Here is a 13,779-nt window from a genome sequence, read left to right on the forward strand (position 1 = left end):
AGGACTCCGACCTCAGTCCAAAGCTGGACAACAAAATAACAAGGGATCCAGTAAGTATCTTTACAGTACTTCTTTACCTGGGCCATTGTTGCTGATGATGTAATTAGAAGCTAAAAAAATAATCTTTGCTTTGTTTGATTTTTCACTCCTGCATCAATATATGCTGGTTTACAAGACAGTAAAAAGGATTACCCATGGTAAATGTCAGACCCTGCAAATACAGAGGACTCCACAGCACCATGGATAGGGAGCACTGAGCAGAACAAAAAAACCAGTCAAGTCCACAGGAACCAGGTAACGTGATGTTCAGAAAAACAGCATTCCCCTTTCCTCTGTCACTTGGTGAGCTAAGGTATGGGCCAAGAAGGACAGGAGCACTGATGAGGGGAGCCCAGGAGTTCCTGTCGTATCTTTTACAGCAGTGAGGTTAACCCTGTAAGAAGGCCTGTCTCCACTGGCTAGTAGATAGCAGTGGGTATGAGGGCACATTGAATTTTAATAGAGTGGAATCCAGAGATATTTGGAAAGCATCCTGGGCACAGCCATGTCCTGACCCCCTCTGCTTACCTTCTCCCCTCCCCACCCACCCCAGACAAACTAAGACAATCCTGCAGAGTTTGCATCAGTGAAGGTGGCATCAGTGCCTCTTGCTGGCTTCCCTTTGAGTTGCAGTCCCTGGGTCATCAATATGAGCCATAACGATCCTGGGGAGGAAACACACCAAGACACCGTGCTACAACACTTCAGGTAAACTCCAGAGACAGATAAAGTCTTGGGGTGTTTGGGGTTGGAATGCAGTCTGAGGTTACCTAGACAGGACACCATGGAAAGGCAGGAAGTAAAATGGCCTTAACTTTTTAAGTTCTGCCTGGGATTTGTGGGAAAAGGCATACCCGACATAACAAGGTGTCCTGTCCAGCAGGAGAGTAAGGTTGGCCAAGCAGAGTTCACTTGCCACCTGAAATTGCTCAGCTATTGTAATGTAGTCATCAGCTACAAAAGACAGGTCTCTATCTGGGACTTCCCACATAATTTGAGAAGACAATGATAATTCCAGCAGAAGCCAGGACGTGGTGAAAGTCCCCGAGCATGACAATAGCCTGTCTGAAGGTGCCATAGCGTAACCTCACCTGGAGCGAATTCATCACCCCATTGGCTAGGACAGCCATCTTGCCAGCAACTGATTTCACTCCTTGCTTGAACTGTGCAATGTCAGCTGCAGGCAGGACATTTCCAATTGACACACCACCTACGAGAACCAGCAGGAGTTAGCCTGGAGTCCCCCAGCTCCAGAGAGCACCCTGATCCCCTCCAGCCTAGGTCCTCCAAAGCTGCCCCCTGCCTCAGCCCACTGAGTACTAACAAACCTGAGTGCACATTCTCAGCCTCTCCAAACAGGTCTGCAGAGCTGATGGCACTGCTGCCTGAGAGCTGCTGCAGTCGGGATCTGGCTTCATACTGCAGCAGAAAACAAAACAAACCAAAAAGGTTATAAAGGAAGGGAACAAAGTAGGACCTGAGCAAACAGAAGGAGATGAAGCCAGAGCTATCCCAGCTTAAGCACTGCAGAATGCATCTACCTCAGCGTCTGCCTCCCGCCCGAAGAACATATCTGAAGAGATAGCTTTAGCCCCTGCAAACTTCTGCCGAGCTTCGTTGGATTCCACGATAGATGTCCTGTTCTCTGTCTCCCGCCTACTGGTGGGTCTGAGGAAAACAGAGAGGAGACATCTCAGCTTAAGCTCACCAACACAGCAAAGAAACAGACTTCTCTCTCAGACTCCATGTGATCAAAAGAAAGCAACAAATCCTCAAGTGCTAGCTACCATCAGGGTTCTCCTCTCCCCACCTCAGGACAGCCAGCACTCAATGACCATAAAGGCTGTATCAAGCTTAGGGACATGACACGCAAAGAAGTGCCCAAGCCTTTCACACAAGGCCTTTTTTCTTGGCCTTGTCCATGCAAGTTATCTTCTGCAGCACAAGGCTCCTGTTGCAACACAGCAGCATCGCTCCCCACTTTTCCTAGACCTATCCCTTTGTCCCCCACACAAGGTACATACAGTAGCAGTGGCAGGCATCTTACCTCTCTGAAACTGGTCGAATACTGGAAATGGTCACCTCAGGTTCCTCCTCTTTGTCCATACCCCACGAAGAGTCCGTTTCCCATCGCGAGCCAAATGCATCTTCGAATGAGAAGGGATTATATTTGTACCTAGGTACCAAAAATAGGTAATTTAGGCCAGCCATTAAATTCAGGAATAAGCCAAAGACTACACTGAAACTAAGTCTTACTTGGGCGGTCCAGATGTGAAGCCTCCAGCATCTTCAAACAAGTCCAACTGGGAACGGGAAGATTTTGCAGCCAACGGCGTCTCTTGCTCAATTACTTGCATCTCAGACATCACCGAGTGTGAAACGGAACTAGCACAACAAACAGGCACTCAGGGCCGATGGGTCTGACAGCATCCAGCCCCTATATCCAGTCTGCCTCAAAACTGAATCTGGCCTTCACAGGCAGGGCAGGTGCCACAAGTCTCAAGGGAAAGTTGTGGGACACCAGCCGCCTTTCACCACTTATCCTGACTCCCTCAGAAGTCTTGAGCTACTTTCTTAAGGGAAGTATTCTGCAGTGGGACATCTGTCAAGCAACAGGGCTCTAGGGCTAGACACTGACAGGCCACACGCATCTTTGAAAAAGCTCGAATGAGAACTAGAACCTCTGAACAGTGCCCATTCTTTCTGGGACCTGCAGCATATTTAGACATAATCCAGCATATGAGCACTTTAAATCAGGTCCTTATCTGTTACAAGAGCAGCAAGCTACTGCCTTCAGGAAACTTTTCCAGAGCACAGTGCTTCCAAGGCAACTGTCTGTCCTATGCTATCCACAGACAAGTACCTTCTGGACACCAAGCCCATGCCCAGCCTCTCTGCTTGTTCACGCTTCTTCCCTTCAAGGTTCTGAAGTCTCTTCTCTTCCTTCTTCCGATCGAGCTGCAGTTCCTGATAAGCCAGTCGCATTGAGGTCACTCTAAAGGAAAGAGCTATGGTGGGTACCAGCTCATTACCCTCCCCCCAGCCCATGCTGTGGAGGGGCAAGGGGGAGAGTAACCCTGACAACCCATTAAAGACCCATTTCCACAACAGCTCTGCCAAAAATCCTTGCACAGAAGCTACTGCTTGTCTTCCCATCTTGCCTCCACTGGGATTCAACTCTTTTTTGGATAACCATGTTTTCCTTACTGTAAGCATTGCCCCTCTCAGACAGAATACCCCATCCAGTTCATCCTTTGCCTTTTTCAGTCCTGTCCAAAGGCCAGCAGGAACACAAAATACTTCCATATCTGCTCCTTAAACTCTTCCAGGGATGGTAATTTGAATAAAATACAGCACTATAACTTGTGCCCTGCTGTAAGGACCATATTGGCTTATAGTTACTGCTCATTCTATTATGCAGCATGTTCTACGCTCACATTAGGTGGTCCTACGGCGAACAGCATTAACCTCGTATTACTTCTGCCTTACGTATGCAAGGTATTCAACCCAAACAGGACACTTACATGGACTCCTCGGCTTGCTTCCTGGACTCGGCTGCCTGCTGCTCCCTCAGCTGCTCTGCCACCTGGGCTTGCCGCTCAATCTCACTGAAGCTCTGGCTGCTCACTTTCTGGGCTCCAAGACCTTTTTTTGCACCCAACTTGAAAAACAAAACCAAAAAAATGCAATTTCTTCATCCTAGATTGTTTACCATAGAAGAAAACCAGAATCCTGCTTCTTGCTGCACCGATCAGGCCAGCAGACTACTCGGTCTCCCTGGGTAGTCACAACTACAGACCCAATAGCGTTTCCAACTCTTGGGTGTTCTTCCGTACTCTGTTAACACATCCATGGCCAGTGCTAAAAGATCAGCCACATACACTTCAGACCATAATGAGTAATGATCCAAAACCTAATTGGTTTTGTCCATTAATATACAAGTTATCTTTCAAAATAAGCAGTGATATAATCAAAGGTCTCCCTTTCCCAAGTGGATCTCTCAGTACACAGCTTAGTTAAGGGCATAAAGCAAGGGCTAGGGAAAGCACAGCAGTAATATGAGACATGCTCTACCTCCTCTCCATAAAACAGGAGCTCAGACATACCCCTTTCTTGGCAGCTCCTGGCTTCTTCTTTCCAATGAGTGAGGATTTAAGTTCTGCAAGAGGACGGAAGCAGCAAATAAGCAGAAGTAAATTAATTTAAGAAGCATAATTAGTCAGCAACCCACACAAACATCCACCACAGTCCAGCTGCTATAGAGTCCAGGACACACCATGCAGCTTCACATCAGAAGCCTGGGTGACTTAACCCAGCCGTGAAAGATGCACTTATAAGCTCCACAGTTGCAGGCTGGTGGCCTAGGGAAGCATGTCCGTTGCTGGAGAAGCTTGTAAGTGAACTAAGACCTTTGAATAGCTTCTCCCAAGTGTCATGCAGTTGGTGACCCTATCCAGTAGGGATCAGGGTAGATAGAGAAAGACTAGATTTATTCCATACATAAATCCAAGAAAATACAGCTTCAGAGCCATATGAAGGTCAGTGCCTCACCAACACCTTAGGGACAAAGAAGCAAGAACCCTGAAGTCATGTTTACATGAACAGACAACCAACAACAAAATGGACCTGAAGTGCAGCGAGCTGTAAGAGCAACAGGTTCCCCAACACCTTGCACCAGGAACCTGCCACTCTGAGGGCATGAAGCATGCCACACTTGTAAAACCAGCCAAGGTCCAGCCAAGCCGCAGATGCCTGGGGAGAAGCATAAGAACAAAGCAAACAGAGAGGGACTGCCCAGGACATTTTCTCAGCTTCCAACATGTAGCTCCAAAATCTTTTATCACCCTTGTTGGGCTTTTCTTCCACAGAAGTGTCTCCTTACTTTCTACACCCACATGACTTTTGTCAACCCATACTTTAGATCATTCTCGACAGCGTTTCCTGTAACTTTTCTAGTCTTAGCATACGTTTTTGAAATAGGGGGGGTTACAAAACACTCACACTACCCAAGACTTTTTCAGCTTGCTGTTCCTAACACTTGATTTGGGGTTGTTTGGGGTTCTTTTATTACTGTCAGGAAACATTTAACAGAAATGTCAATAAGATCCCTTTCCAGATATGGAATAGCTGGTTTAGATCCCAATACGATACATGTAAGCTTTGGCTCATTCTCTCCCTCCAAGCACAGGAAGCTAAAGTTAGAGTTGAAGGCAGAGTCACAGAAGGGGCAGGCAGAGTTGTCACAAGCAGCCAGTGCAGGCCAGCTGTTAGCCAGTTACCTCTGGCAGGAGCAGGCCCTTGTGTTGATAGATACATAGACATGTCTGAGGAAGAGACACAAAACAGGGAATAGACGCTTGAGGACACAGGCTTTCCACCCAGGATGAACCCACTGTAGACTAGTGTGCTAGTTTTAGCTGGGACAGAGTTAATTTTTCTTCACAGTAGCTGGTATGGGGCTGTGTTTTAGATCTGTGCTGGAAACAGTGTTGACAACACAGGGATGTTTTAGTTACTGCTGAGCAGCACTTACACAGAGCCAAGGCCTTTTCTGCTTCTCACCCCACCCCACCAGCGAGCCGGCTGGGGGGGGGGGGGGGGGGGGGGAGCACAAGAAGTTGGGAGGGGACACAGCTGGGACAGCTGACCCCAACTGACAGAAGGGATATTCCAGACCATACAATGTCATGCTCAGCATATAAAGCTGGGGGAAGAAGGAAGAGGGGGACGTTCGGAGTGATGGCATTTGTCTTCCCAATTAACCATTACGTGTGATGGAGCCCTGCTTTCCTGGAGATGGCTGAACACCTGCCTGCCGACGGAAAGTACTGAATGAATCCCTCGTTTTGCTTTGCTTGCATGCACAGCTTTTGCTTTACCTATTAAACTGTCTTTATCTCAGCCCGCAGGTTTTCTTACTTTTACTCTTCTGATTCTCTCCCTCATCCCACCAAGGGGCAGTGAGTGAGCAGCTCTGTGGAGCTTAGTTGCCAGCTGGGGTGAAACCACAATAGCTAGGAGCACGCTCTCAACAAGGAAAGAAGCTCCAGCTAGATGCTCTCTGTGCAGCCAGGACAGTAATGGCAGGGGAGAATCGGGATACAAATCCCTATTACTCTGGAAGCTAAAAATTCATTTGACTCCAAAGCTTTGGGGGAAAAAAAACCCCAAAACAAAACCAAAAAACAAAGAATACGTGGCCTTGATTAGCCAAGTTATTTATATGCAAATGCCAAGTTTTGTCCAAAGCTCAAAACATGAAAACAAGCTTTTGGGAAGGTGACAGCTTTGAACTCAATCGTCCAAAGGAAGAGAAAACCTCCAGTAAACTGTGGCTTGGTTTTGGGGTTAAGGGAGATCCTCAGTACTGGCTCCACAGGAAGATAAGCTCCTTTAGATGTTGTAGAAATTGGGTCATCAGTTCCAGCTCCACTGAGCTTACTACTGAACAGTAGGTATAAGAGCAAGACTGATCTGACAGATAACAAAGAGTCTTACTTACCTAGAGGAGCTTTAGGAGATGTGCTCAATAAGTCAATAGAGGGGCCCTGGCTAGAATCTGTGGGCACAAAAACAGAAGAGAACATTCAGCAGAGATTCTCAACCCCTTTCTTTTCAGTATGCACACAGTTCCACTACATCTCTTTTACCTCCTCTGCCCCCACCCCAAACAAGTGAAGTTACAGTTTGAAACGTGCAGTTTTCCAAGCATGACAACTTCATGTCTCCACAGAGCAAGTTACTCCCTCTGCAGTGTTCTTAACACACTAAAAGAAAGCAAACACTGCAGGAGAATACAAAAAGCTGTTTGTCTGCCTTCAGTTTTGTGTGCATTTGAGAAAAAGCAGAGAACTAATCCCAAACAGAGCAGTGTTTTTAGAAGTCTCCACTAATTCAAGTAAACATCATAGAGCGCACAGAGCTTCCACTCCTTCAAGCCCGAACCAAAGGAAAAACTCAGCTCTTCCAACTGTGGTACAGAAGTGTATGCTCCTGGAAAGGAAGTCAGGTTCTTGGGAAAATTATTCAGCAGGGAACTCACTCGACATATCACTGCCTTCTGATGACTTTGCTGCTTTTTCCATCTCCGGGGAAGATTGTGCAGGATTCTGGCTGGCATCTGCTACATCCCAGGTACTGGAAGACTGCAAGGAGATGCTCATTCCAGTCATTTGCAGAAGATGAATGAACCCAACAATCCTGAACTTACTTCAGGTTTAGTGACCTGTATTCAGTTTTAGGCCAAAGAAAACGTGTTCCAACCTCCAGACTATGCCTTCACTGAAGATAAGGCAACATATGGACAAGTCCACATTCCCTTAGCAGGGACAAAAATTAAAGAAAAAAACCCCAGAAGCTAAGCTGAATGGAAGGCCAGGAGAAATGACAGCATCACTGTTGGCTACTGTACGGACTTCCCAGGTAAAGAGATGAGCTCAAATCTGGGAGAAAGAGTGTGAATGAGTTTCCCTGGAAAAAATAATCTCAGCTTCCACCGTCTTTATTCCCATACAGCCAATTCTCATGTTACTCTATTCACTTGAGAAAGTCTGCCTAGCATTGTGCAAACAGTTGCTCAAATTCACTTTACGAGGGTCTATGTACTGAAAAGCTGACTAAACCAGAAGTTCAAAGTAATAGCCAGCCCTTGCTTTAGCTGTACAAAGAGACTTGTACATTAACACAGCACACAAAGCATTTTCCAGGGAGTTGCTGGCAGCTCTGAGTACTCCTTGAAGATAAAGATGGTCTAGAAAACAAAGGACATGGATGTTACAGACTCCACAAGGGATTGTTTAGATCTGTGACTATGTCCCAGGCTGATGATGGAATCTTAGTTCTTGCATGTTAGTGCTGAACGAGTATACAACTTAAAAGAGTCCTTCCAAACTAAGTGGGACTGCTCTTAGCTGAACAGCTGGCTATTTGAGAGCTGTTAAAGCCATCTGGTTTAGACAGTTCTTCTCACCTGTGTGTGCTCCATGAAGAAATCAGCATCACTCTTGTCAGGGGAGTGCCCAGGGGCTCCACTCAGTCCATCTATAAGCAGCTAAAGAGAGGAGAGGGGAAAAACCAAGATATCCTACAAGACTCAGCATGCAGCACTACACATCTTAACAGTACGGAGCTGCTCGGACTTACATCAGTGCCATACTTGGCCATGGCAGCACTTGCCAGCTGCCGGATCTTCTCCCTGTACATCTGGGCAGCTCGACTATTATACTTAGCATTGGCATCTGTGGTAGTGCAGCCATGCTGGCGGAAGAAAGCAGTCTGAAAAGAGAAGAACATTCTGTCTCCCAACTGCTACATCAGACTCAAGCGAGCATTAGACATAACTCAAACTCAACAGAAAAAGGAAGCTTCCCAGAGACAGGGGATGATATACTGAGCACACAGCATGAACCAACCATTAACTGATCAGCTTTGCCCAAGAAGTCTCCCTGCAGGCCCCAGAGGGCTAAGAAAACCATCCCTGTCCTCCACAGGAGGATGCTTCTGAGTCACAATGCTGAGCATGAGCTTTCAAACTGATCAGCGTTCCCAATTCCTTTCCTTTAAGAGGACTATGTCTGTCATTTAAATGAGATGTAAGGACAAATATGGACCTCAGAAAGCAATGCATTCAAAGGTCACAATCTGACTTCCAAGCACACCTGACAAACACCTCCCCATATTACACGTTTCCAAAAAAGATGGAGTAGTTGGTACCCAAAAAGCCACACAGAGGAAAGTGACAAAAAAACAGAGAATGTGGATTAGCAAGGGGGAAAGCAAGCAAAATGCCTACAGAGGCTCCTCACCGCGTTGGCATTGCTGCCCACTTGCATACACCTCAGCTGGAACCAGTTCCAGTTAGAATCCAACTCTGTGGACCTGTGTGAGAACAAATTATTTCTATTAATAATGTGCAGGCATGCCAAATGCAATAGCAAGCTCTGAGCTAGAATGGTCAGACATCCCACTACTATTCCAAAGCATAGGGGGCAAAAGGGGAAAGAAGATCTTGGTAACTTTTTTGTTCCCGTAAGAAATTAATTTGAACTTTTAAAGTGAGGAAAAAAAAACCATCTTCAGCTTCACTCCAAATAACAGTGTCCAAACTTAGAGGACCTCTCACTCATGTTCCTTAAGAGGGCGGAGCTTGAGCTAGGAAAGCCCAGCCAACAACTTTCATTCTACATGTGATCTCACCACAACATGAGAGACTCATGTTCAGCCCGTCCCACAGATTAGGCCAGAACACGTGACAAAGCAACTGAAAAAACAACCAAGTAAAGCTAGATGACAGAGCATGTCTCATACCAGTTACTCAACTTATCTCTGAATAAGTAAAGGTCACAGTTCTGTCACTTAAAATGCTAACTTCTACAAGTACTGAAAATAAGATCAATAGGCTGAAAATCCAACTTCGTACTCCAAATCCAAAATCCAACTATCTTCCTCCCTAGGTTGATACAGAAAAGATTAAATAATATTCCTCTTTTTGCCTTGCTCAGCAATACAAGAAAGACTTCCACGTTGCTGCTTTACTGGCACGATTCACAAACCACACTCTCCTCTCAGATTCTACAGTTCGGAATCCAGACAGTGTTTCTGCAAGGTTAGCGAAAGCAACGTGTCGATGTTTCGCTGAGGCGCTTCAGAAACTCCATCTTGGAAGGGCTGAGTGACCCAAAACCTCCAGCGACCAAGCCCCATACAACCCGAGGCGATCGCTCTCCGCTAACGCTTCTCTCTAACCGACTCCCTGCGTCTTCCCACACCAACGAGGCACCACGGCTCCGGGCCTGCCCGGGGGGGTCACCCACGGACCGGAGCTCCCCGCCGCCCACGCTCCCGGGCCCCACGCACCTGATGAAGCTGAGGTGCACGCCCAGGGACCTGTGGACGCCGGAGCAGTCGATGCAGAGGAAGACCCCGTAGGTGATGCTGGCCCAGCTCGGGTTCTTGGCACCGCAGTCGAAGCACGACTAAAGCGAAGGCAGAGGAACGGCCGGGCTGAGGCGGCGGCGGCGGCTCTGCCGCTCCTCCACCCCCCGCCACAACCCGGTGGCCCCGTCTCCCGTTGCCCGGCCGCTCTCCCCAGGAGCCCCCCGACCCGGCCGCCTCACCGCCGCAGCGCAGCCCGGAGCCCAGCGGCGCCCAGCCCGAGCCCAGCCCGCGGCCGCAGCGAAGCAGCCCCTCTCGGAAAGGCGGGAGGCCGCCCGGCGCCGCCCGGCTACCTTATTCGCCGGCGCTGCCCGGAGCCGCTTGAAGAGAGTCTGAATCTCCGTCTTGCTCGGCTCCGCCGCCATGTTCTCTCCTTCCCAGATACCACTGCGGCGACGGGTGCCGGCCGGGCCCAATCGGCGCAGGGGGTCGGGCCGCAGTACGGGTGCCGCCTGAGCCCACACCGGGCCGCGGACGGGCCCCCGCGGGGGTCAGCCCCTACCTGCCCCGTCGCCATGACGACGGGGGGGGGGGGGAGGGGGCACGGCGCGGCGCCGCTCCGCCATTAACCGCTCCAACCGCCACGGCTGTTCACCGGGAAGGGGCTCAGGGGCGGCCCCGGCGCCCAGGGTGGGCGTTTCGGGTGAGGGTCCCTCCTCGGCGCCTTGCGCTAGCCCAGCCATCACACCGTCCGCTGCTCCGGCCTGTCGGCCCCGCCGCTTCTCGAGTTTCACGGCATCGTCCCCTGCAAACCGCTTCCTGAGTCTGAACGCGAACCGGGGACGTTCCCGCGACCCCCGTCAGCTCTGGCTGGTCACCGTGTGCCCTCAGCCCCTTCGCGACGCAGGCATGCAGCGGGAGGGAGCGGGCCCGGACAGAGGGAGGCTTTGTAGAATGGCAGGGAGGCCATACCTGCCTTGGTACCGTACCAGCTGCTCCCTGAGAAGAAGCTCAGGTGGGTGCTTACAGGCGTCGCCTGCTGCAGCCTCTGGACCTCAGGCCACCAGGCCTTGGTACACTAGCTAGCACAAGCGAACAGACTTGGAAAGGATTTAGTCAGCTGGAGACTTCTCGAGAGCAGCGAGCGGCACTACCTAATCCTGTGCGGTAATCAAGCTAGCATGAGGCAGTAATCGAGGTAGGGAAGTTGTTAACTTCAGACCAAAGATGGTGTCGGGGCCTTAAAGTGCTACATTACCTGCCTGGAAGCAGGAGGGAATGGACTAGGAAGTCATTCACTTGTAACGCAAATAAAAAAAGGAAGAAATACGGTTGTGCTTTGAACTGAAAGTCGATGGTATATAGCCCGTTTCATGCTTTAAAAAGTGACTGCAGAGCAGCGAGAGGTTCAGAAGGGCAACAACAACAAAAACTTGTCAGTAGAATGGTATTACTGACATGGAATAGATTGGGATTTCCTTACCTCCAAAAGGAGATAGCTCTGCAGCACCAGCTGGTCACTAAGAGAAACAGTTAAATGCACTAATATCTGGACAACTTTCAGTTTAAATTTAAAAGCTTTCCTTCTACTCATTTCCACATTTTCCATATATGTAAGGTAGGCTGTAGAATACATTGCAATGGGAACCTAGGACCCACGATCTTAGCAAATCCATAGTCTTGGGACATACAGATGCAATCGGGAACAACTGAGTAGTTGGGCAAAAAAAACTCTACAGGAAAAACCCCTGCAGGTTTAGCAGGGGTATGAAGTCTTGCATTCTGGGAATCAGGAAAGCTATAACTACATGATCAGAGTGAGACCTGATATGGGAGGCATGTTGCCTTACAGTAAGATGAGAGGCTTCTGGCTGACACATCTGATTCAAGCTACTCTGAGAGGAGTTTCTGAACTGGGTAGTGAAGCCTGATCCAGCCTGCCAGGGCTCACTCTTGGCAGCAGTCTTAAGTAGCCCCTGGTGTCTGTTGCTCTTATGCTGCCACCTTAATTGTGCCTACATGCCTATTTTTGGGATTACACAGACAGTATTGGGGAATCAATTCAGGTAAAAGTAACCAATCTCACAGCTATTTTTAAACCAGTCAAGTTCCCTGATGCCATTCATGGTGCAGCTGTCCTGGCAGTCATACCAGGAGAGCCGATGTCAGGGTGCAGTAAGGGCTGGCTACACCCTAGGACAAGGAGAGCTGCAAGGGGAGCATTCCCAAGGACAGCAGGCCTAGGCCCTCGTCAGCCATGGCCCATCCCCACAGTACCTGAGCAAGGAGAGCCTCGCAGGGCCCAAGTAGTGACCAGGTTTGACCAAGAATAGAGATAGCCAGGCAAGCTCACGATGATGAATTAGTCTGCAGTCAAGCTGGGAAGTCAATCCACAGGTCAGCATGAGGCCCAGCAATTGCCAGGCATGTCTGTGGCAGGAAGGCAAGGCAAGTCTGAGATCAGGCTGGTAAGCCAGCCTACAAGTCAGGATCAACAAAGCAGAGCCAGAAACCCCTACTTCTTCAACTTAGCTCAGACAGGGACTAGTACCTCTGGGCTGAGCTTAAATGAAAACACACCCACACCCATGGGCAAGGACTATGGGGTAGGGGCCCCAGGTGAGGCTGCTCAGGACAATTAAGGCCTGTTGGTGCACTCAGGGCCCTGATAGGTGAAGCTGGACAGAAGGACAGGAGAGAGAGTGTATGGTGCCAGGGTGGTAGAGGCTGTGTAAGCTGCATCTTGTTGTGTAGAGGAGCAAGTTCAGGTGATGAGCGTGCATTGGGAGCGGTGGTGTTCAGGTTGGCTCGAGCTGTCTCAACTTGAGTTGCTTGCTCTCCTACCTTGTCACCATCTGTTGTGCGGTGCTGCTCCCCCCCTCTGCTGGCTTTGTTCTCACTAGGTCTGTGTTTGGCTCTGTGATGGAGAAGTTGCACGGGGTTAGGAGGGAGAGAGTCTGTTCATGCTGGCATTACCCTAGCTGGGACTCAGGAGAGAGAAATGGTGTGTGCCCAGGAGAAGCCAAGGCAGCCTCAGAGACCAGTAGGTCAGTGTCACACTTTGTCACTGCCAGTCTGTGCTAGGAGACATGGGGAGATACAGTGCAGGCTCCTCTCCTCCGTGGAGGGTGCACAGTTTTCATTCACTGCGCTGTGTCTTAGGAAGGCTTGCTACAGCAGGGTTACTCAAGCTTCTCTACCTCAGCTGGGTCCCTTGCAGGCCTTCCAGCCCACGCTGGTTGCTCCAAGTTCTGGCAAGGCTGCTGATCCTGTCCATCAGTTTTACATAAAAGCAGCAGGAAGAGCATGCTGCTGGTCTGAGAAATAGTTGCTTTTTGTTGCCTTTGTCAGTACAGGAAAGACCTCCTGCTGCTGACTGTTCCCTGTGAGCGCGTGCTGTCATTGCACTGTTCTTGCTATTTCCTGCATCTGTGTCTTTTGCATCTCATGTGCTTTGGTGCTGAATTTCTGAACTCCAAGCTGGCAGCCTGCTCTTTGGCCCTCAGCTTCCCTGTCCATCCACATCACATCTGACATCTGCCTCTCTCCTCCTGACTGCTGTGATACCAGACCCTCAGCCCAATGTAGCCTCTTAATCAGAGATCGACTTGCTGTTACCCACCTCTGTCAGTAAAAGATAGTGCCCAGCATCATCCAACGGAGCAAAGGAAAGCTTGTTCTTGGAATCTGCCATACCACTGGGGACACATTTTCAGTACAGAAGTATTGTTGTCTGAGGGCATGAGGTTACTATGAAAGACAGCTGGAGACGCTTGGAAGTGAAGTGCCCTGTTGGACTTAAAACCTGCCCTGCACTCACAGGTCTGAGCCAAAGGGAAAAGAAAGTCCTTCTCTGGGAGTCTGTCC

The 13,779-nt window shown here is 49.3% G+C and overlaps 1 protein-coding gene across 1 annotated transcript; it reads right to left on the bottom strand.

Annotated features, from left to right (window-relative positions):
- Positions 1 to 55: 55 nt before the first annotated feature.
- ARFGAP2 (ADP ribosylation factor GTPase activating protein 2) lies at positions 56 to 10,448 on the bottom strand. Its single transcript, XM_049825280.1, has 16 exons — positions 10,266 to 10,448; positions 9,895 to 10,013; positions 8,844 to 8,916; positions 8,182 to 8,313; positions 8,009 to 8,089; positions 7,082 to 7,184; positions 6,542 to 6,598; positions 4,146 to 4,198; positions 3,564 to 3,700; positions 2,903 to 3,034; positions 2,296 to 2,424; positions 2,087 to 2,215; positions 1,581 to 1,707; positions 1,368 to 1,458; positions 1,131 to 1,249; positions 56 to 704 (listed from the first exon to the last, which is right to left on the bottom strand). Exons 1-16 carry the CDS (start codon positions 10,335 to 10,337, stop codon positions 684 to 686), a joined length of 1,575 nt encoding a protein of 524 aa, XP_049681237.1. The 5' UTR covers positions 10,338 to 10,448; the 3' UTR covers positions 56 to 683.
- Positions 10,449 to 13,779: the final 3,331 nt, after the last annotated feature.

The sequence above is a fragment of the Accipiter gentilis genome, chromosome 22 (genome assembly GCF_929443795.1).
Source record: "Accipiter gentilis chromosome 22, bAccGen1.1, whole genome shotgun sequence".
NCBI classification, from domain to species: Eukaryota; Metazoa; Chordata; class Aves; order Accipitriformes; family Accipitridae; genus Astur; species Astur gentilis.